This window comes from Fringilla coelebs (assembly GCF_963513975.1).
Source record: "Fringilla coelebs genome assembly, chromosome: 5".
In the NCBI taxonomy this organism is placed as follows: domain Eukaryota; kingdom Metazoa; phylum Chordata; class Aves; order Passeriformes; family Fringillidae; genus Fringilla; species Fringilla coelebs.
The window spans coordinates 24,338,897-24,363,377 of NC_140033.1; the positions used below are offsets into that span (position 1 = coordinate 24,338,897).

The following is a 24,481-nucleotide window of genomic DNA, read 5'->3' on the forward strand; positions in this document are numbered from 1 at the left end:
TGTTATATAAAACATGTAACAGTTCTAAATTATAATGATGTTTGTTACCTCAAACATTAATAACTTTATAAAGAATGAAAATAAAGTCATTACTCGCAGGCCGGCTGAAAAAAAATCCTTTATTTGCATCACACATTGACAGAATGTTTTGGCTTAGAAAGGATCTTACAGATCATCTAGTTCCAACCCCCCTGCTGAGGGCACGGATACCATCTACTAGAAACAACCTGCTCATGAAAATTCATATTAAATACATCTAATTCCCCCTGAAAGTAAATGTGGCTACTAAGAGGTGGCAAAAGCAGCAGAGAGAAGCAGAATTAATCCTTGAAAGAACATCCTGAAGTACTTTCTTTCAGAAACTGACATATTTTTAGAAGTGGATTTTTAAGTGAAAAAAGTGAGGAAATTATCTAGGAGCTCAAAAATGAGCTAGGATGATCCAAAGAGATGGAAGACCATAATTAAAGTATCATACAAGCCTCTGAATATTGACTAATGCAAGATAGACAAAAAGGAGTCCAGTTACCAGGCCTCCCACCAAGACTATGTGACAATATCCTATCTTAATAGAATCACAATGCTGGAAATCTGTAATTTATAAGAGAAACATTATTGTCAGTTTAGGTAGTAGTCACCAAATTTTTAGCTTTTGAGAGTTCTGGGCAGAATCACAATCATGACTAAAAGTGAGGGGTCTGAGTCATGTGAAGATAAAGGAAGGGATAAACATCATTAGGGGAATCACAGAAGTCTCCATTTTAAGAGCCCACTGAAATGAGGGATATTCCAACTTGCTCTACCCACCTACCATATCATGTGAATCTGTGAACAAACAAACTGTATTTGAATATAGAGACATATGAAAATGTTAAAATCAGAATTCATCACTTGCCATTATTGCAGTGTTCGTGGATCAGAAAAAGAATTAACTGAAGATACCTATCTGTGGTGGAGACTGGCAAAGTCACCATTTACAGGAGTAGCAAAATATATGTAAAAGCATAGTAGTAAAGAACAGTAAAATCTATGAGATAACACTGGTCTCATTGAACCAAGTACCTTCCCTTCAAATTTTAATAAATGGTGCTTGAAACAACTGCTACAGATGTTAATAAAACTAGAATTGCACTCACAGCAGAGCAGCCTGCCTAACCTGACCTGTGTAACACAAGCCAAAGAGTCTGACTCACTAATCCTCGCCTCAAGCACAGGAGCATTTGGGAGAGACAGACAGTAGCTGTCATGCAAGTAGCTGCAGAAATTGTATTACTAAGTTGCTAGGGATCATAACATCTGTATTAGGAACAAGAACTCACTTTGTTTTACACAACTTGATTATTTGAGGTGCAGAACACTGTTCTGGCTACATGTATGTCTTACTCAAAAAGTAATCAGCAATGCACACAAGAATACAGAATTCAACAGAATCTTGAATAGAAATCCTTATTCAAAGCTCAGCAAAAGAAGTTGCCAAAAAGTATGCTAGATTTGCAGAACTATCATACCAGCAAAAATCACTAATACAACTGATCAGAAGAAGATAAAAACCCAACCTGCCCATATAATTACAAATGATTTAGTGTGGTTGAGTACCCTTTCAAACCCTTCAAGTAACATAACCTCTTAAACTATTTCAGACGCTTAGGGCAGCCCAACTGTTTACATAACTTTTCATGCAGCCAATGGAAAAGTATGCAGCACTCTTGACAATACAAGCTGCTTAGGTTTCCTCTGTGGCATAAAATAGTGACCGTAGGTGACCAAGATGAACACAAAAACACATTCAACTGAAATATCCTCAGCAAGGTTCTCAGAGCTAAATATATAGAAGCAGACTTCTAGGGCCTTTATTGTGGTCTGAAGAGTAATTTCTCAGCAGATATGATTGATATTAGACTAGAAATAAAACACCCTTTTTTGACCCTGAAGAAGCGTTTCTTTTTCTTTCCTTCTCCAGACTTAAGGAAGACCGGGCGACCCTCTTCCTTCCCTAGACCTCACTCAATTCTGAACAAAGTTGCTGAGCACAGAGCAAGTTGCAATTCCAGAAATATGTACTTAATAAGAACACAAAGCAATCTTCAAGGAAGTGCATGCCCATGGGGCAAGAGAATGAGTTTCTAGAATGAGTTTCTTTCATCTTCTCTCTGAAAGAGGAAGCAGTTAAGAACTTCCACTCGCTTTGTCTACTAGCGTACCTTTTGCCTGCCACCCTTCTCTTTCATAAACATATATCTCCCTTCAATTAAAGCTTGTTTCACCAAATATTCTCCAGAACAATCCCAAGGAGCTCCAATGAATTTGACAATTCATTTTCTTGCATGGTACATTTTCATGTGGATACTCCAGTGACCCAGTTAAGAATTGTGTGGGCCTGCCCCTGAATTCAGTCGTGCAGTCACTGACTCAGTCGCCCACAAAGCAGAGAGGGAAGTGCCTTTGCATACCCTCCACATCCTCTCTGTTTTCAATCAATGAAAAACACAAGATGCAAACTTAGCACATTCCTGTTTTCTACCATTGTAATGGTGAGGGATTCTGAAAAGAGCAGATGGAAAGCAGGTGGCACAAAAAGCTACCCTTGCTCATCACCACCACTGGCTTGCAACATTGTCCACAAGGAAGATTCAACACAAGCAATACTAAAGACTACTCACAGCCACCATTATGGCCTTTTGCCTCTGCACATACTAAATCCTCCAACATCGTTTAGAACAAACTACAAAAAATCCTCCTAACATAATCAGCACAACAAATAAAACAACAAGCACTGTAGACTTTCTCCTCGGGGACAGTAAAAGCAATCTAGTTCCCTCACAGACCATATCATGCTCTGTATAAACAATAATAAAACTGGAATAATTCTGTTGACTGCATTGGAGTTATTCCAACAATATACTAATCAAAATGAGATCACAAGTTAACTCAATATATACAAATAGTGACAGCTGCCTGGTTTCTATAGCAAAATATAGTAAATAATTATCATCAGAAATACAAGCAAAAGCAACACCTATGTATGATTCCATTACATGCTTCCATGGAAACTACAGGTTTGTAATTCTCATTAATTCAACTGCATGAATTATGCCCAAGCAACAAAGCCAGCAAAAAAATACTGTCTCAAAATCAATCACAGAAGCAACAGATATTCCTACCCAGTTTTTTAAAATTAAAGCACCCTTGATTTTAAACAGTTTTTAAAATCAGTTTTTAAAAAAGCCCCTGGTTTTAAATTCCTTCAATATAATATTAAGAAATATGATTTTCCTATCAGCAGTGTATATAACTATAAAATAAAACTCTTATTTAAGTCACCAACAGCTCATTTTCCTTCCATTAAGGTGCTTTACGTAGGATCTCAGTCTTTTCTTACAAAAAATTCAAGTAAGACAAACTAATCCATCAGTAATGTCCTCAAGATGGCCTCATATATGCAATAAATTAAACACTCTCAAGTATTTTATTTTTTCGAAGTGGCAAAGACTCACTACATCCCAATCATATTTCCCAGATGGTGTCATGAACCTCTTAACACTTCATTTCCATCATGTTCCATGTCTTGAGAAACCTGTTTTCAATCTTTCAAACACAAACAGGGCCTCCACCCTCTTTTCCCTGATGTTAGATTCAGCAGTCCCCAGCCAACATATTCTTCGTATTCTTTTTAGGATGAATAAATTCATCTCCTTCCTCATCAATCACAAAGAAACCTTCAATGACAGATTCATGTTCTTCAAAACTCTCCATAAGTGTACTATTTATGGCTTCTATGAAGAAATGGAGGATATGCACTCATCAGAAATAAGTAGCTCCAAGCCAGTCTAGGAGAAGCATCTGCAAAGCTGACTTGACCCTTATCTTGCTCCCAGCATACTGGAGCTGTGACCTAGAGTTACTGCTGCTTTAATATTTCATCTGGAGACTTGCTAATTCTCAGCTCTGCTTGCTTAAAATGAAGAGCTGTAAAGGTACCTAATTCAGTTCTGAGAATTTGGCTCAGTGTCTCTATGTGGAAAAACACAGAATGCATTGATCTGAGTTGAAACTCTCTAAAATGAAATTCCATCTTGATACCTCCTTTGTCTTCCATCCAGTCCTTTCATTTTAACAAAACATTCCTGTTGAAGAGTGTTTTTTGTTTTAAAGTGTCTAATAACTGATGACTTTGTCTCCCTGTTATTTGCTGCCTCTCGAAATCCACGTTGTACTTAACTTCAACGATTTTCTATTTTGCTTATAAATTTCAAACAATTTTATCTCTAGTGAAAAATTAAGTCCTTCACTAATCAAAGCTCTGTTTCGCACTTTGCATAAGAAATCTAGGACTAGACAGACCACCCAAGTCCCCAGACCAAGTGCTCTGCATACACAACTATCCATACATATTGACATGAGCAAAAGAATGCTTCACAGAGTATCTGTTCCCCATAGCCCTATCTACAAATCTCAAAACACATTTAGCAGCCCATAGTAAGCTCCAGAATTTGCCATAATTATGATGTGTGATATTTGAAGGGGAAATTCAAAATTTTATCTTTCTTGTGTATTAATGCCAGAACTTAGAATTCCAATGTCTGTCCCAAAAACATTTCAGTATTTGTCCCACAGTGCTTGTGTAACAAAATTCATGAAGAATCAGCAGAGCTGGCTGGACTGAAAACAGTGTTTTTGAAATCAACATTCTCCCAGCTGACCAGAAGACTGCTAAACCAGGTCTTTCTTCCTCATCCCTCTTTCTCACACTCCTAGCTGTACAATGGATGGTTTTTTTGACAAGCTCTTTTTCAACAACTCTGTCTGGGATTCTAGTGGTTCTGGAGACTGAGAGTTGTGTGCCTGAAGAGCCCCAGCAAGAGTCAGAAAACAAAGCTAATCACCACTTGGCATCTGTAGATACTCAGGATGAGAACCTGCATTATTATTGTGAACTCTGCTCAGTGTTTTCAAAAAATGCTTATGAGTGTCCAGTTTCAGGAGAAGACGTTAAGTCCTGGATTCCAAGCTGGCAAACACACTTGCCCTACTGCCCCTGATGCAAGTGGCTCAGCTCCAGAGAAAGTCACTTTCCTTTTTACATTAAAATTCCCACTGACACGTAACAAGAATTTCCCTTTTCACTAGGCAGGTTCCTGGACCATTCATCTGAGCTGCCTAAAGCACACTTTACAGGTGCTTCATTCCAGTCTGGGATTTAATTTTGTGCATTTAAAACTTGACACCTGCATCCCAGTTTGCGGAACTATGTATCTTGCTGGATTAATCTCTTCCACTTTTTTTTGTGGGAGCTGGAATATGAAGTGTAAGAATCAAAGGAAACTGGGAGGTAGTTTCACCATCATTTGCCCAGAGGTGTAGGACTCCATTCCTCCTTCTGTCACAGACTTGCTACCTCAGGTGATATAAGTCACCTCCTCAAAGAACTGTGTTCACAATCTGCATCCTAGGAATATCACTGAAAGAAATTCTGGGCATTCACTGCTACATCTAAATTTGAGCACTTTACATATTTGAAACACATACACTGCCTAATGTGAACAGCTGCCCCTTCTGCCATCTCCAAAACAGCTACTGTTCAGCATTTCAAGTGTGCACTTTGTAGCTTATAACTACCACTGGAAGCTCCCTCTCCTGCCTACAAAGACAGAACACAGTCAGCCTCCATCTCAGAGGGGGTTCAGTTAATTACAGATTCATAACGTGGGGTTTGACTTTCCAGTGATAGGTTTTGCACGAATAAATAACACCCTCAGAGCTGAACAGTGTGACACAAGCAATACACAGAGCCAAACTGCAGCTTTGAAGGAGAAAACAGAATACTTAAGACCTGCTAATAAAGTTAGCAACATTCATCACATGGCTCAGACAAAAAAAATATTACTAACTTCATGATCAAGTAATTAAAGATTGCACTTCATTGCACATGTACCAGGATGGGAAATTCAGTCTGCATGAGTAACCATCCATCTTTTTTTTTTGATATTGCTTTCATAACCCTATAAAATAAATGATCACTTAGTCTTTACGTACATTACACATACAAAAGAGATATCAGCAGTGCTGACTGAAGTAGGAGTGGCTGCTAACTTGCAAGAAAATGTATAATTTCTATACTACAATTATGTAAATATCACATGCAAAAGAAATCCGAACTCACATCTCTCATCATTTTCACTGCTTCCCTGGTCCTTCCCAGCTTCCTTGCACACATTGCCAGCCTTCTTTTAATATATACTAACACATTGGTGTCCCTTCCTGCATAAGAGGAAAAAGAAACAGCATGAAGATAAAACAAAGGTTCATTGAGTATTCCAACATAAAAGGAAACACAGTTTTTTTTCATTTTTTTCTTACTCACTACCATCAGTGCTTTCACAAGAATTTTAATAAAATGTTACCAAAATCTGAAGATTTAGATGTGGCATAATAGAACTGAAATCACTGGAAATAGATACACAGATACACAGTGGCACAAATAAGTACTCTAGGGTTGGCCTTGCACTGGTGAAATATAAGCAGATCTGAAGGTACAGTTATGTACATGCTTGTCAAAAAGAAGTATTAAAGCAAATCCTCATGCTCCTAAGAATCTTTCTCTTAATGATTAGAAAAAAAGTATACCCTGAACTTTTGGTTTACAGCCTTTATTTATTACCCAATTACCATCTTCAAATTCCTCACACCACTAATTAGGGATGGCAAATTAATGTATTTCAGATATGATAGTCCTGTGTGCCGGAAGATTCCCTAACAGCAAAGACGACAGAAACTGAAAAGCAGTTATAATTACTCTCTTGGAGAATTCTTACTCCTTACTTATCATTCACTTCGAATGTGAACTCTTCAAATGCTTCTGGACCAACAGGAAATGAGTGGACAGATAATAATCTATAAAATTACTGAATCATGAAAATGTAATACACCTGCTACAAATTATCTTTGTGTATAGCATGTGCTCTGTTAAGATTTTAGCCTATTCCTTACATTTTCAAGCCTTTCATAATAAGAACAACATGTGTGCTGAAAACATTCCAAGTACCTACAAATGGTTTTAAAGGTGTGAGTAAAATTTTCAAATAGGTTAAGCAGCAGGTCAAAAGGACTTACTTTAGAGGAAAAAAAAAAGAAAGAAGAATTTCTTTAGCTGTATTCTGTATTACCTAATTCCTTATCTCTCTATTGATTCCTATATATTTAATATACAATTTATTAGTTACATCTGCTTCAACATGTTTATGTAATGTGCTATGAGGTATACATTTCAGGTTAAGCTTCTTTTCAGGATTTTGAGCAGGAATGGTCAAAAGGCATCCACTTACTATGAAATCAAGATATTTTTTCAGGCCAAAATTCTCTGAGGTTACTAATGACTTGGGATGCCTAACATGAGCAACCTTAAAAATAAAACTGCCCTTGCTTTTAATAAGTAGTCACCTTCTGAAAGAGGGCAAGTTGGGTACTCAAAGTCATTATTTACTCTTTATGGTTTAACAAATTATTTTAGGAAGGAGGTGGAACACGTGAATAAAAAGAAACATAATATGCTGTGGTTCAAGGGATTAATGTATTTCACCTTTAAAAGATGAAATGTCTACTCTCCATTCCAGAATTAACTCTAAAGACCAGAAATGGAATGCAGGACTTCTCAGAACCATGGAACTGCAACACATGTCCCTCCTCCACAGTCCCTCCTCTCCACCTTTGTAAACCATGCAGAAGTCTAGCATATCATCAAAAGAATTCTATGTGAAGTCCCTGCGTCCAAGGCAACACCTGAGGCTGGAGATTCTCTAATTTCTGTGGGTGCACACTGACATTTTCAAGGCGAGACTGAGTTGTACAGAACAGTGGGATGATCTAGTCCCTCCTGAAGACATGGTCAGAGCTGGCAGTCACTTTTCAGCCTCCCTGTTCTGCGACAGTGCACTTAGTTTTGTGATTCAATGGTTACTTCCTCTGCTGCAGTACTGAAGGGTGTCAAATCTGATGATGACAGCAGCCACCTAGCACACACAGGTTACAGAAATACCATACTTCTATCTGCCTGCACAAACTTTCCAAGGTTACCTTGGACAAAAACATCATGACAGTGCTCACTAACCATTTATTGTGTACTTTTCCTAGAATTCTTGCACTCAGGATGGATTAATTGCACAAATTAAGGTTTCACAGACAACCATAAGCCTGCTAGAGCCCAAAAATTGCTTCAAGGGCTCAGACGCTTTCTATTTTTACTTTCAACAAAAATGAATAAATCATCCTAAATATGATTTTACAAAATAACAAATGTTTAAATACTATCCCCAAGCTTTAGGAAACCTCGGGTTTTCTGGTATAGACTTGCATACACATTTGAAACTAGGGATCACAGACAATTTTACTATATACAATTTTTATCAGTAATCTTCAAATTATGGAGGATAGCCAGAGGCTGTGAAATCAGGTCCTGAGAAACCTGAAGATGCCCAAAAGTATGCTAGTGCTTGTATTTATGTAATTAATTTGTGTTAATTTTGCCTAAGGTATCCACTGTAGTCTAGAAATAACGTTGACTGTTTTCTTTATTATCTTTATAGTCATTTACTGTCAGTGAATGTATTTTCTTAAATTTAAGCAGTATCTAATAAATAGCACAGCAGATAAACCTGCTTATTCAAACTTTTTAGAAAAGTAATAAAAATCTAGACTTCCAATTAAAGCACTTTCTTACTCCAGTTTTTAAATTTTATGTTTCTGTGACCTTTCTTAATAAATGCAACTAACTTCCAATGTCCCACTGGCTAATGGGGCTCATTAACTTTTACACAGAACAACACAGTGTAAGCATTTACCCCCAGAGCTGATGGAAAAAAGCAGGCAAAGCATCACTTCACTCCCATTTCCACCATTCTATACTGCCTTTTCACAACATGAGCCCAGTTTGCAAAAAGGCAACTTCCTTAACGGGTGCTCAGCTTTTTTTGAATGCCATATCTCTTTGGCTCTGATACCTTTTCTTTTCTGTTAAGTACATGCTTATGCATCTTCTGCCATGACAAATAAAGGTACACCTGTAATCTGAGCATTGACATCTCAGCAACAGAATCAAGCAAAAACACTAAAACAGAACAGTCTGGCTCTAGGATCACATTCCAGCCGATGTCAAACACTGAGTGCATAGTTTTTAGGGGGAAAACAAAAAACCCCAAAACCCCAAATACAAAGAACTCTTTGGAAGTTCTTTCCTTCCTAAAAAACTTACTGTGTTGGGCTTCATATTGGGCACCATGGTGCTGTAGCTGCTGGCTGCGCCTGTAACAGCCCTCTCCAGCTTTCAGAGCCTGCTTGAACAGCTTCTCTGCCTCTACAATTGTTGTTGCTTCCTCTTCAGCTAAGAGAATATAAGCAGTAGCACATCTGCAAAAATATCAGAGGAAAAACCATGAGAAAGGTACCTGATGTAAAAACTGTTTGAAGACATGCAGACTGGAAAGGATGTACTAAATACAGAGGCAAGGAGACGTTTTCCATGTACCTTTCTGATGAAATATTCCAACGAATAATAATTCTGTCAACAACACCATGACTCTCATTTTTAGGTACTCTACCACTCAGCCCTTGAGTACACCTACTGACAACTGTCCCAGAAAGTAAAGCAGCTGTCTCACTAAGCCTACATCCCTAAAACTCCTTCTGGAAATCAAGACTAGTTTAATGCACTATTGTTTTAATATAAACCATATTCCTCACTGTAATGATATGAAAAGAATCAACAGAGCTGTAACATTTGCCATATAAAAAGAACGGCTTATATATGTAGTTGTAAAGATAAAACAACAACAAAGAAAACCCAACCCAGACCAAACAAAAACCTAAAACAGCAACGTGCCCTTGCAGCAGAGCTGCACTAGAAGTGTTTTCAGCAGGTTGAGGGAGGTGATCCTTACCCTTCAGTCAGCCCTGATGAGGCCACACATGGGTGTGCTGCATCCAGCTCTGGGCTCCCCAGTACAAGGGGTACATGGACATGCAGAGAGTCTAATGAAGGCAATTAGAGACTGGGGCTTCTCACACATGAGAGAAGGCTCAGAGAGCTAGGACTGTTCAGTGTGGAGAAGAAAAGGCTTTGGGGGGAATTTGTCAAAGTTTGTAAATACCTGCAGTGAGGTGGCAAAGAGGAAAGTGCCAGGCTTCTTTTAGTGGTTCCCAGTGACAGGACCAGAGGCAATGGGCACAAAATGAGACACAGGAGGTTACCCCTGAATCTCAGAACAACTTTTTTTACTGTAAAGGTGACTGAGCACTGGTATAAGCTGTCCAAGGAAGTTGTCAAGTCTCTCTCCTTGGAGACATTCAAAAGGCTCCTGGGCATGTTTTTGTGCAATGCATTGTAGGTGGCCCTGTCTGAAGGGAGAGGTTGCATACTGACCTCCAGTAATCTCTGCTAACCTCAACCATTCTGTAATTCTGTGAAATGTAAGACACGCTTATAGCTTGCTTTTCCCTTTAATGCTGCATGTTAAATTGCTACACAAGATGAAAAAATTCTTTTATGTTTTTTCCAGTTTATGGAATTCTAGAAGGTAGCAATCTCACTTCAGCAACCTAAGGGAATCCTTTTATGCATGCTAGCAACATTTATACAGTTTGCCACACCAGTAAATCACCACAGCACTGAGTTTATTGTGGGATCTCAAAATACTACACTTCTCATTGAAAAAATAAATAACAGACTCAAGGACCAAAAGTCACAGCAAATTACATCATGTTCTCTCATACTATGAAATGAGTATTTCAGAATGTGTTTATGAGTCTCTTCTTTCTTGCTTCTGTTCTTGATGACTGAGAAATCCAAAAGGGAACTCTCCATCCTATAAATGCATATTTCATATGCTCATCAGGAGGTAACTTAATTAGCATTTTTCTATGCTGTTCCAAAGCCTGCTGACATCAATGGGAAGACTTCCATTGTCATCACTACCCTAAGGATCTTCTGGGTAGCTAGCACGACATGCAGCTGTGCTGGTTTCCTTCTGTTGTAGGCCTTCCTTTGACAGGCCTTTAATCGTGGTTAAAAATTACTACAGCAAACCCCCAGCTTTAAAATATCATCAAATGGATTTTTAAAAGACAGAAAATAAATGTTAATGTTGTTGTCACTCACTCATTCAATTCCAAAGCTTCGTGTGCTGCAGAAATTCGGGCTTGAGGGTTTCTCTCTCTCCAGGCTTTTTGCATTACTATTCAATAAACAAAGGAGAAGGAAATATCAGTTATTAAAGGATTAACAAGGAGAATCTACTGCACTATAACAAAAGAATTTATTGATCTCAGCCTAACTCACTACCGAGCATTTAATATAGCTCAGTTATCATTCAAAAAGACACATTAAAAACCAGGAGCTTTTGTCCCAAATACTCAGTGTTTTTTCTTCTTTCATTTAATTAAACTTTCTTCTAGGAGAAAGTCTGGCTGAGATATCAGTCTGTCTGCGTTGCCAAGTATAGAGGTGACAAGCAGCCACTTCCTCTTGGTGTAGCAGATTCCACAGGGAACAAAACAATAAAGGGATAGTTGGGGTTCTTATTCTAGCTCCTTATCGAGCTGTTGCTTTGTGTGAATGGTAAATAGAAACAACTTACAGGCTAATATTATCACTGCATAATTACATCACTGTGTTCAGAAAACAGGATTCATGTTTATCCAAAACATGGATAAAAAACCACAATATGGCACATGTGCCAAAAAACCAAAATATGCTCTACTATGTAACTATGCCTTCGGAATGGAGCACTCAACTGTTAGTATTTTTCCTTTCCTAAGAGATAAAGATTTATCTCTTCAGAGGCAAATTCTAATGACTGAAATCATTGTTGTATATTTTTAGTAGAATAAAAGTCTGCAAATGGACTTCACAGTACAGGCTTCACACAACTAAAGCTGCTTATACGAATTCAGTTGTAAATGTGCTGTTCCCATTTTTTACAGACCTTACTACATCAGGGAATGAAACACAGGTCTCAAATTTTACATCAGCTCTCTCTCTTCTGTCAGTGTAGACTAAATGGAACCTAGATAATGTAACTCAACCTACTGCACTGCAGCTGGAGGCAAATTAAGCTATGTATGTTTGAAGCCACTGCAAGAAAGAGGACAAAAGGAACAAGCCTTTACGCTTTTAAATGATCTTGAATGAGTCCAGCAACACAGCAGAACAACACAGCAACACAAATTAGATTGTTTACATATACAGATACTTGTTCAGACCTAGAATACTATAAATTCAACAACACTGGTTTCTCAGCATGATCAAACTTTTGCCTTTTCTTATCTACACGAAAGAGCTGATGTCTCACTGAATTTTTCTTGCATCAGTTTAAATCAGCCATTAATCTATTATTAATCCAGCTGTTCACAAGGTCTCTTACTAGCATCTGCAGGCCGTAAATGATCTGTGTCACAGGTAAAGAATGTCTGATGGTCCTGTGCTGAAAGATTCATATCGTAGTAAGTCAAAGGTTCTCTTCCTGTTACCCATGTATACCTGCAAACATGCCAACAAGGAGACATTTTGGTTAATGAGGTCACACTTGGCAAAACGAATCCAGAAAAGAATCCCAGACCTCTGAGATAGGCATAGCCAAGTAAGTTCACCTGGCCAATCTTCTAGCAATATACATTGCATTTCACTGTACTGGGATGGAGCAATGGTAGCTGAGCCTAAGCTAATGAGGATGTTGAAAAGTACACACTGGAACTTGGTAACACATATATTCAAATATATGTGGACTCAATGAAACCTACATGGAATTCATTAGGTTTTTTGCTATAACGGATTTGAACAGAAATGCTGCATTAACACCAGATACAACACACTTAGGTTACTCCATCTTTTTTTATAAGGTTGCCAAAAATTGGAGAAATAGCAAATATTAGAGAAATAAGAAAGTGCATCAGCATGAATTTAAATTCCTTTTAATTCAGGAACATTTTATGAATTACAGAAAAACATGACATGAGTGCATTTATACACAGTTGATTTTGTTTTTTCATCTCTTAAGTTAAATCAATAGAAAAGTACAGTTAAGCTCATTAAGCCAGTACTAGGCCTGAAAACTGTAATTTTGTAGCACCTACCGATTATATTCAGCTCCTCTGAACAGATTTAAAGGATTTCGCCAGACTTTGCATTCTGTAAGAAGCAGACACACACATAATTAATCTCTCACAAATTACAATGGTACTTGAGGTTTATAAAAAAATCAGTTACCATACAATGAGGCTTATCAAATGGCTTATTTTTTATAGGTGCAAATGCAAAAACCCATCAAGAGCACTGAGATGAAGGTAATCAGACTGTTCTTCCTTCCTTAAATAAGAAGTTAATTAAAAATTAGTGTCAACAAATGCAATCATTCCAGACATATAACCACTAACAAAGCCCCAAATGCCACATGACAAGATAATACTGATTAGTTCCAGGACTCACATTTACCATAATGCAGAACTGAAGAGGGATCACACTGAGTTATTGCACTGAAAAAACAGCAATTAACTCAGTCCCCATGGACTTGTTATTTCTCCAAAAAACATCACTGTCCAGCTAATGCTGTAAATCACTGTGAATCTCAGCTACAGCTGCCAAATTTAATTCCTCCTTTGTTTGTGAAGTAAAAATCCATGGAAACATCTGCTGATCTTACTTAAGATAGAAGCAGATGCTGAAATTGATTGGCAGAGAAAAGTTGATTGCATTCCAAAGGTTTCAGAATATTAGAAACATTTTAAAGATTTCCCTGGGGGCAAAAATTGCGAATTTTTTACAGTATAAGAGTTAAGAGATATGGAAATCAACAATGCAATTTAAAACAAAAATTGAAAAAATATAATCAAATTGTACAGCCTTTGAAACAATGAGGTCTCGATTCTGGCTTTTCCTTTAATTTAACACCAGATTTATTCTCTTAACTTGCAACAAAGACAATTCACTCCAGTGAAGGTGAGACCAGAATAAACCCCACTATTTGCACAAAGACTCACTGAGAGGCAGGGTGTCATTCCACCTCAGGTCTGCTACTGGATGACCCTTCACATGGGGCTCTGAAAAACTCACCAGTAGCACCGGCCCTCCAGCATTTCACTAGGTGCTTTCTACAAAAAATGTTAACCAGTGTGTGTGTGTGTGTGTGTGTGTGTGTAATTTCTGAAGAGATCAAACCAACAGTTTTCTGGTATTATACTGAATCAGAAGGATATCCTTATGGTAACAAATATGCCTGTTCCCTTTATGCCTGTTATGTCAGGAGAAGAAGTACTGAACAGCAAGTCAAGTCCTCCTCTTTTCTCATGGACACAGGTCCTACATCTGAGTATGGGGCTACAGTGGCATGGACAGAAAGCATTTTGCATAAATTATTCACAATAACAGAAGAAGACCTTCAGGAACACAGAAACTAGTCAAGTGGAATAGGAGGTGTGCCCTCAGTTTGGTGCCTACCCAGCAAGTGCATGGAACAGACACAGGAGCAGGTGGACTTTAGGGAAGAGTGTATCTTTGAAGTACCCATTTCAGCAGGCAGCTAATATTAGAAACTTCCACTGGTTTACTCAGCAGAAGTGCTTGAGTGACATTCTGCTGTGCTCTGTAGTGCAGCCAGAGAGTATGGCTGTTTGACAAGCTTCAGTCCCACAGTTTTTACATAATAGGACTTGCAAACCATTATAAATATTAAATCAACATCAGACTTCTCAGTTCCAGGTGTCTTGACCTGCTCTGTTTGCAACCAATGAGGCTGAGTAACAACCATCTGATTGCAGTGACACTTTTTGTTCACCCTATTTGAATTCAAGTGGTTATGCTTCATCCAAAGTATGAAGTATTTTGGCACTGTAGCAGGGAAAGCTTGAAGTGAGCAACAAGAAGGGGAAGTAAAGAAGGCCTTTTCTTGCCACCTGAAGGGACAAATAACAGGCTATCCATACAGACATGCTGTCCAGAGACACTGAGAGTTCCAGCTCAGTGTCAATGCACTGAAAGCAAACACACTCCTCTTTGACTATTTCTTTGTATCAGAAAATTCAAGATGCTTGTGTGAACCTCATTAGTCAAAACACTGTGCCTTTGCTTTAGAATGACAGGAGTTATTTCGAGCTGCTGAAGTGTGACAGAGTCCCTGATGAGTGCACACAGGTGGTTCCAAACCATCCTGTGCTTTCTGCCAGTTCACCCAAATCTAATATCCTGGACCATGCAGTGCTGCTATTCACAGCCTCTCTTCAGATGAGAATGGCAACAGCTGAATTTGCTGTGCTACATGGAGGCTTCCTTAAGTAGACTTACTCAGTAAATAACAAGGTTTTGTGAAGCCACCTACATTATTTAACAGGTAAATTCAGAGCTAATTTTTGTTTTCCTGTTTTCATGCACACTGAGGAGCTGAGATAAAATCTGCCAGGTACAGACACACGGAGCTCAACAGTGGAACAATGTTTTCTCCATATGGAATTTTTTTTCTTTTAATTCACTTTTCTTCACTTGTAAATTCTGATATATTCTAAAAGCCTGCAGATGAAATAAATTTAATAAAATTCTGGTTGATTCTAGGGGCACATCCCTGAGATTATGGCTTGTAAGCAAAGCTAGTAAGCTTCGTTTTACAGATGAGGAACACAAACCCAGATGCTCCTGCCCGGACTTTACCAGTGAGTACCTCCCACTCAAGCCAGAAGCAATAGCATACCAGCATTTTCATCACTCATGGGCTAATTTTTCAATCCCCAGGCAGCTAAGTCACTCAATTAGGGAGACAAGTTCCTCTGTGGCTCCTTCAGTCCACAAATTTCAATGCTTAAGGGGCTGATTCATTTTAGGCAGGCTGGGACCATTGCCCAGGCACCTGAAAGTGCCTCAGGCTTGAAGGACTTAGGGTCAGACACCTTCACTCCCTGCACTGAAGCTGTAGGTGATGTGAATGACTGGAAGCTTGTAAAATTCAGGCCACAAATGCCGAAATCATGCCTCCTAAACTGGAGGCCTTCTAAAAAAGCCTGACTACGTCAGGACTTGTCCAAAGTCACAAAGCAAATCTGTTGCAGACTCAGGAATGTAACAAGTCCTTAAGCTGTTAAAAGCCACCCTGCTTCCACTTACTAAGGTGAAATCCAAATGTTGTTTACATACTACTTACAAAAAGTAAATTTTAATTTTTTATTTATAAAAAGGTGATGCAAAACCAGATGAACATTTCTAACTTCTTTGTCTGGTTATTTTTTAAAACAATTTTGTTATTACTTTAAATGATTTCACCAAAAATACTGCCTGCTTTTAGAATGACAGAATCAGACAACTGGTTAAGTTGGAGGGGACCACGGCGGCTGACTTCATCCAACCTCCCTGCTCAAAGAGGGCTATCCCAGAGCACACGGCACAGGATTGCATTCAGATGATGCCAGAATATCTCCAGGGAAGGAGACTCCACAGCCTCTCTGGACAACCTTTTCCAGTGCATGGTCACCTGCACAGTACAGAAGCTCTTCCTCATATTCAGGTGGAAATTCCTGTGCACCAGGTTCTGCCCACTGCCTTTTGTCTTATTGCTCGGCACCAGCGAGCTCCATCCCTTTGACACCCTCTCTTCACACAGACATCGATGAGGTCCCCTGGCATTGCCTCTTCTCGAGGCGGAACAGGCCCAGCTCCCTCAGCCTTCCCTCCTAAGAGACGCTCCAGCCCCTTAATCATCTTTGGAGCCCCTCCGCTGGACAAAGGACACTGCAGGAAGGGCACGGGCCATTTCGCAGGGTTTTCACGACACGGAGAAAACAAATGCATAACCACGCAGCCCGAACAAAACACACCGCGTGAATTCGGAAGGATGCAGTCAGCAGCTAAGGAGGAGGCAGCAGTGCCTTTTCCGCGGGCGGAGCAGGAGCCCGGGCCGGGACGGAAAGCATTTTGCATAAATTATTCACAACAGCAGAAGGAGACCCTCAGCAACACAGAAACGAGTCCAGCGGAACAGGAGCGGCGCCGCTCACCTGAGACGCTCTGGCGGTTCGAGTCCGCGTCCCCGCCGGCGGCGCTGGCGGCGCTGGGCGCGCTGTTGTCCACCCCGCCCAGCAGGGGGCGCAGGTGGCTCACCGAGACCTGCTCGATGAAGGAGGTGCCGTACTTGCGGAAGTACCACCACTCGAAGATCTGCAAGGCACACACGCCGTCAGGGCCGCCGGCCTCAGCCCCGACCCCAGCCCGCTCCTCCGCCCGCCCCTCAGCCCCGACCCCAGCCCGCTCCTCTGCCCGCCCCTCAGCCCCGACCCCAGCCCGCTCCTCCCTCTCAGCGCTGTGCCCGCAGCCCGACAAGCGAGGAGGCAGCGCCGGCCGCCCCGCGGCCTCCCTGCCAGAGCACACGGAGAAGTTAAATGTGACCCAAGTTTAGGTGGAAAAATCTTAAATCTTGTCAACGCAATGTTTTTTGTTTTTATTTTTACCCAAATAACCTCTATAACCTCAAATTATTTCAGCTGTTAGGTCTCTTTCTTTAAATGAACGTCTAGAACACGCCTCCCCGTTGGGCCGGATGTCAGCCAGGCCCGCAGGGCGCTGCAGCCAGCGGTGAGCCTGCCTCGCCTTGCCTCAACTCCCTCTGCAGTCCAGGGAATGTGAGGAAAAGCAGGCTTGCTTGTTTCCCCAGTACATGCTTCCAAAGAGTTTCATTTAAAATTAGTTTAATTTCCAAAAACTTTAATTAAAAAAAAAAAAAGTTAAAAATGCCAAACTCCAGGAATCTGAATCCTGTTCCTATTAGGATTTTCCAACCCCTAGCTGAACTGTGTTTTATTTCGTTGGGCTGACTCTGAATTAATTTTATTTTTGGGCATTTGGTTGAGCTAGCAAACCAGAAAAAAAATATTTACAGAACTCTACTTGGAAAATCATTTCACAACCTAAGAGAATACCTTGTATTTGAAATTATACACATAAACATGTATCTGTGGTATTTTCTCAAAAAAAGATATTACTCAGTAAGAATACACATATTTCAGGAAACCACATAAAACTGGAAATGAAGAATAATTCATATGAATATGGAAAAGGTTAGACTGTAAAAATTGTAAAGAAACACATGCTTACAGTGAATAGATAAGTTACATTTGAATAATCACCCAAACATCTACATACCACAGGAAACAAAAGCAAATCTAAGGAGTCTTGAGAAATTTGGCAGGATTTTGCAATACCGATTGCACTGAAAATTGGGAACAGTTTCTGCCCTTCCATTTTCCTCAGTATCTCCATGTGTTACACCAGTATTGAAAGCTTTGATAAAATCTCTTCCTACTAGGCACAAACAACAATAAGGGAAAGGATTGTGTTCACATCCTTTTCACCATCAGTGTGCTGTTGGGCAGGTTTTGGTGGGTCAGTAAATAGACAGCAGGCTCTGGAAGGCCTCTTCAGGGTCTGCCTGCTCCAGAAAAGTTCAGGCCAGGCTTCACATACTTCCTTCTTCAATATTTTTTGAAGTTCTCTTGACCTCTTTATATAGTTGAAATGACTTCTGTCTCCATGAAATTGGACTGTCTGTAGACAGGACATACTTTTTACCCCACACCTTTTTTTAAAGGAGGGGGAAATAAATTTTCTGACATAGAAGGAAAATGTTTCTCTCAAAAAGATGCTCCCAATACATTCTGCACTGAGGCTTCCCCTGAATTTAAATGTGTTGCTAAAGCATCTAGAGGATTCATATGGAAGGACTCTTATCTGCACAGGAGTGAAAGGGAATGAATGTGTGAATACGTGAACTTGTCTCAAGGACGGCTACTTGAGATGAGTTCACACAAGATTGTGTGGCAGCTCTGGAGATCACTTCCCAAAATAATCTAATGGCATTTCTGGGAGACATCAACAAGAAAGAATGGAGCTGATGGGAAGAAGACAGAAGGACTATGTGAACACATATCATTTGAGAAGATAAACAGATGGTCACAGAGAAACCATGAACATATTCACATCTTTGTGAACTCTTTCCCACCCAAGTCACCAAAAACCCACACAAGGACAGTTCCTCCTTACACAGAGCCTGAGGTGCATTTGTCACTGTTCTGGTTCCACTGGCATGTGTCTGCAGCAGCAGCCAGGTGGGAATGCCAAGTGCCAAGGACAGAATGCTGATGCAGTGTCACTGAACACTTGCTCCACACTGCTGATAGGCTTCCCCGGGCATGCATCACTGTCTCTGAATGCTGGAGATGGTGGACAGGGAACTGGCACAGGTGTGTCAGCTTTGGTTTTAGCTGTTCTCATGCTCTTAGGCACACCACACTTTTTTAAGGGGTTAAAGTTTATATCTTACGATTTAGGAGAGCATCATAAGCATGTGGCTGACTGTAAGAGAAAGGTTACACCATAAGATACAGCCAGAGATCTGCTGTGAACATCTGTTTCTGTTCTGTCTTTGAAAACCTTGGAACAAAGCAAGGCACAGAAGCCACACTTCTACCTGTCCAAAGCCTCAGAGGGAGAGTGTGCTAGGAATGACGGATTATAGTCTTGCACTGAGGCAAGGGACACTCAGGAAGAATTTCGCTGTAGCCTAAGTCAGGGACTCAGGTGCTGGCTGCGCAAAACTCAGATCATATCTAACAAACTTTGTACTTTCTCTAAGAGAGGAAATAAAGAAGGTTTTGGAAAATGTGCTAATAAATTCCTGCTCATTAGTTTAGTCATGATCAGCTTTTAGATGAGGTCAGTAAACCCAGAGAGGGAGTGAGCAGCACAAAAGCACACTTGAGCCCACTTGTCCTGCATGAATGTATACCAGCTGGGAAGCTGTCACACTGAATTTCAAGGAAACTGAGGGGACAATCAGCAAGAACGTACATATATATAAATGTAATCTCTGCTATAGTTCAGCTGAGTGACAGAAACTTGCTCAAACATGTGACACAGCTGTAAGTCTGTCTCCTTAGACTTACAAATACATTAATTATTTTTAAAAATTAAAGCTCATAAATTGTTTAAGGCAGCTTTGAAAAATATTTGCTATGTTGAGTGAATCCAATGCCAGGAAACATCAGCCAGATCTCAATCCATACTGTCTCTTAGAAATTAAAGCCATAAATCATCATCATCATCACAAGCCTTTGCTTGGAGTGATTTGTTCAGCATGTATAAAGAGGTAAAATCTGTAATTTGGTACTTAAGTCAAAACAATAAATTCTTTTTAGAGAATTTTTGCATCTTAGCATCATCTGGTTTGAAACCAAATTTCTATAAATCAGATTTGACTTCTAAGTGCATCATCTAGTTTGAAAGCCATGTGAAGTCAACAATCTTTTGACAGTTCAGCTGATGAGAGCTCATATGATAGAATAAATTACTATAAGGATTAATTACTCATTGACAAAGATTTGGAGTAGAGAGGAAATTTATAAGAAAGGTGATTTCTGCACCACCTCTGAAAGAAAAAGCCACCTCATTTCTGTCATACATCCAGTGGGATGGGAGCTCATCTTCATAGATCTCCCCTTCACAGCAGTGGCAAACTTATTGGGGGTCTTTCTAGTTGGTGCCTGCGCTTTCAAACTGAAACAAGGTCAAACATCTCCAAACTCTCAAGGGATTTTTGGGACCATAATGTTCCCAAGGGCCAAGATAACCAAGAGAACCCTGTTCTGAACATTTCCAGCTTTCTGCATTAAGAAGTGCAATTTAGAATTTTTATTTTTTAATCTGGTATAGGTATTGCTTAATGTGAGAGTGTTTGATTTTGGAAACACTGTCTTCTTAATGCACTTCTCTTCCCTTGTGCAATGAAAATGTTATAGTCATCCTCTTTCTTATCTTTACTCTCACATACAAACAATCCCAGATAATTTTATTTAGCTCTGTAGCAATGAATCTATTCCACATCACTAGGCTATCAGATCTGATCTTCCTGCACAGTTTTTCAGAAGAGATATTCTGTTATATATGCATCAATTCACAAGGGATGGTTTTGGTGGTGGTTCTCACTGGACCAAGGAGCAATGATTTGAATTATGCTTTTCTGTTTCTCATATCTGAGACAGGCATCCTCTCTTAGAGCAAACACTATCATTCCCTCCTAGTGCGTGTGTATGCAGTCTTCAACAGAAGCAGCAAAGGACTTCATTTGCCAGCAACTTCCACAGCTCAGATTTCTCTTTCAGCCTTGTAATGAGACTTTCAGGTCTCAGATGGGTAGATTTGGAGTACTCTTTAACCAGTCTAATGGATTTGAATGAAACTTACTCTCTGGAGGAACAGCATAGTGCTAGCAAGACTTGATTCCATGGTTAACCCTATTTTATAAATAAAAGGGACCACAAGACAGGTTGGGGTCAAATAATCCATGCTGTTTATTTGCTGGCACACTACCTGGCCTGTGTCAACTCTCCCAGGCAATGACTGCAAATGTTCCAGGTGTATTACAGCCCAGGGGCTGTTTCCAGTAGACACTATGGAAAAGGCCATCCATGTTTTGGGAAGCAAGAGTGTTTATCCATATGAGTGTGACTATACAATGCTACTTGCCTTCCAACAAAGCAAGCTGCTGGTCTGTTTTATTTAGCTGTTAGGGGTAGCCAGTGATTCCTGATCCTCCAGTCCTGCCCATCTTGGATCTAGGAAACAGCAATCCTCTGACCATGCTGAGTGTCCTTGATGACAGCCTTGAAGGATAAGCACTGCCTTTCCTTCTATATTAAATACACCCACTCAGCATCCTTTTAAGACTCTGCTCCTGGTTACTGAACCTCCATTTATCTCATCTCAAAGAGTTAGCAGGAGAACATACATGCAGCGCCAGTGGGCAGCGTATTCAAAATTAACAGCTGTTTACTTCATCCACCTCTGGAAATACAGAAACTTAAAATAACATATTGCCTGGATTAAATGTATTACTTCTCTCAACACTGTGTAGACCCCACCTAGTTATGATAGCATTTTCTTGTCTGTGGACTGGGTTATAGCCTGCCTTCCAATAGACCCTTCCTCCCTCATCTGCTCCTTGGCAAGTGTTTCCAGTTTCCTAGGAACTCCCTACAATGATTCTGCCCTTCCTGACCTTCAGCCTTCTCTGAGCAGAGCAGAAATTTTGAATAGTTACCATGTATTGCTTTTCAGCCCTCAAAGACTGTCCCTGCACAATTGTCAGACTTTTGCAGAGCCTGGGGCAGCCCCCAGAACCCGGCCACCTTTCCAGCTCTCTGCAGCAGACTACACAAAGGTAGTGAAACAATTAGTATCTACAGAAAATAAGTCCTTCTGTGTTACTCAGGTTCTCCCTCAGACTTCCTGTACTGATACCATTGGCTACAAAAGGCTGTGACTGACAACATGCTATGTACTTGGGTGATAGCAAACAGCCTAGCTGCTCAGTGCTAGGCAGTGTCTAGACTCATGCTCTACCTCTGTAGGCTGGCTTTCTAATTCTTACATCTGAAAGACCTGGTATTTGTTCATTGCAGAATGTTTTTCATTGTGTAGCAGAAGACACTTACTACTCTCCCAAGCTCGGAAGTAGAATAATGAGGAACTCTTGTGGAGATTTAAGTCTGAGGTTTGCTTCTACTCGTGCTTTGTTAGAACTGAGACTCTATCAGTCTGCAAGTGCCTCACATGCTTGCTGAGCAACTTTGGTGATAACTCTATGTTAAATATGTGGCTTTATTTAGAAATCTCAGTGGCATTTGCATAGTTCAAGTTCACAGCATTTACTGGATGTCAGGTGTGTTTTGTGACAGTTTTATTACCCTACCTGGGGAAAACCTCAGCCTCCCAGACATCAAATACAATGCAGCTCATTGTATTCTGTGAGACGGCACACTGAATTTTAATGGATTAAAAGTAACTGTGGTGGAACCAAGTTTCCAATACAGTATTTCTAATGCAACTGTGAATTAAATCTTCTTATTTTTGATGCTTACAACAGTGCATGGATGAAGTGAATATGTGCCAAATTGTTAATTTTTAACTATGTGCTGTAGTCAAGGAATTGTTAAGAAAAATTCTTGACATAGAAAAGTATTTTCTGCACAGCTCTGACCCATAAGAAAAAAGGTCTGAAATGCTTGCTTCAATTAAGTCACATTGCTTGCAGCGAGGCCAGAATTTTACCTGAAGAATTAAAACAAAGTATGACACAAAATAAGAGAGGAGTGTAGTGTTTTGCAAAGGAGTAATGTAGTATTCAATTGCCTAAAGCTGACCTTTGCAGTCATTGTTTCATGACCCAAACATGAGTTAGGAAAAGCAATCACTTTCCCATCAGTTACCACACTTCTGAAATGATGGAATTTTCCATTATTTCATAACCTGCGGTGCTGTGATTTCTCCTTCTGATTAGGAACTGGAGCCAACTGATAATAGAAAGAAATCTGCCAGCCCATATGGTGGAAAATTCCAAGCAATAATAGTACATCTAGCCTAAAAAGTATCCCAGTGATGTAGATTTGACAAGAGAATGTTTATTTTATATAAGAACTTCACTTTATACCATTAACAGGACTATGAATCCTTTAGAACTGATGATGCTGTGAGGTCTGATGTAAATCTGTGGCAATGTGGTCAATTCACCATGACACTGGTCATGGTAAACAGCATGTACAACTGGGCCACTGGTAGACAGCAAGATTAAGGAATATTTAATGTGAAGCACACTTGGGCTAATGACAAGCTAGCACCACCTCGCTAGAACTTAATCAGCTGTCTTTTCTGATGTGTCATCTGGTCAACTTGCAGTTTCTTCCTTCCATGACAACATCTGCTTCGTTCTTTTGCCAATATCAAATCTACAGAAAACATGTGCCTCTCAGCACAGACAGTGTTCCCTACAATCTAGGGCTCCTGGCTATTACCTGTCTGGCCTATATATGTTTTTCACATTTAGGAAGGTGCCATATGAACAGCAAACAACTGATAGGAGTAGTGAAGACACAAAAAACAAACAAGCAAAAAGGCTTTCAGGCTGATTTCTGTGTTTACACCTCCATCACTTCACTGTTTCTTCAACTTGTTCATAATGGACTTTCTCATGTAGTACTAAGTGACTTCTTTTGATTAAGGCTCAATCTGATTTCTTCATGAAAGGCTTCTAGTGGTGTCCTTTTGCCCCTTCTCCGTATCATAATCTTGAGTACTTCTTGCCACTTCCTTCTTGTACTTTCAATCAAAATACAGCACTTAGAAATTTCTTGCTCACAAGTTGCCTGCTGAGCTCATTCCTCAAACTGCCTTCATGAGTACAGTACAAAATGTATCAACATTCACACTGATTAAGTTAGTTCCACATAAATTAGTCACTCTTCCAAGTTTTCATTCCTGTTTGATTCTGTAATGTAATTCAATAGGGCAAAAAAACCCTTTGTCTTGCCACCTCCTCCTGCTGTCTTCGCCCTGTAGCAACAAATATGGAACGGTGTCTGTGAAACCCATGTTATTTTTCTCAATCCTTCTCATCTTGGTGGTGGCACCCAG

The 24,481-nt window shown here is 39.9% G+C and overlaps 1 protein-coding gene across 3 annotated transcripts in view; it reads right to left on the bottom strand.

Annotated features, from left to right (window-relative positions):
- Positions 1-24,481, bottom strand: part of ST7 (suppression of tumorigenicity 7) — a 136,122-nt gene that overhangs the window by 33,132 nt on the left and 78,509 nt on the right. For all 3 annotated transcript variants that reach the window (XM_084205589.1, XM_084205590.1, XM_084205591.1), the window contains exons 3-8: positions 17,020-17,179; positions 13,120-13,174; positions 12,411-12,526; positions 11,147-11,222; positions 9,245-9,399; positions 6,161-6,258 (exon numbers count right to left, since the gene is read on the bottom strand). In XM_084205589.1, the coding sequence (XP_084061715.1) occupies positions 6,161-6,258; positions 9,245-9,399; positions 11,147-11,222; positions 12,411-12,526; positions 13,120-13,174; positions 17,020-17,179 (660 nt within the window). The remainder of the gene's footprint in view (positions 1-6,160; positions 6,259-9,244; positions 9,400-11,146; positions 11,223-12,410; positions 12,527-13,119; positions 13,175-17,019; positions 17,180-24,481) is intronic.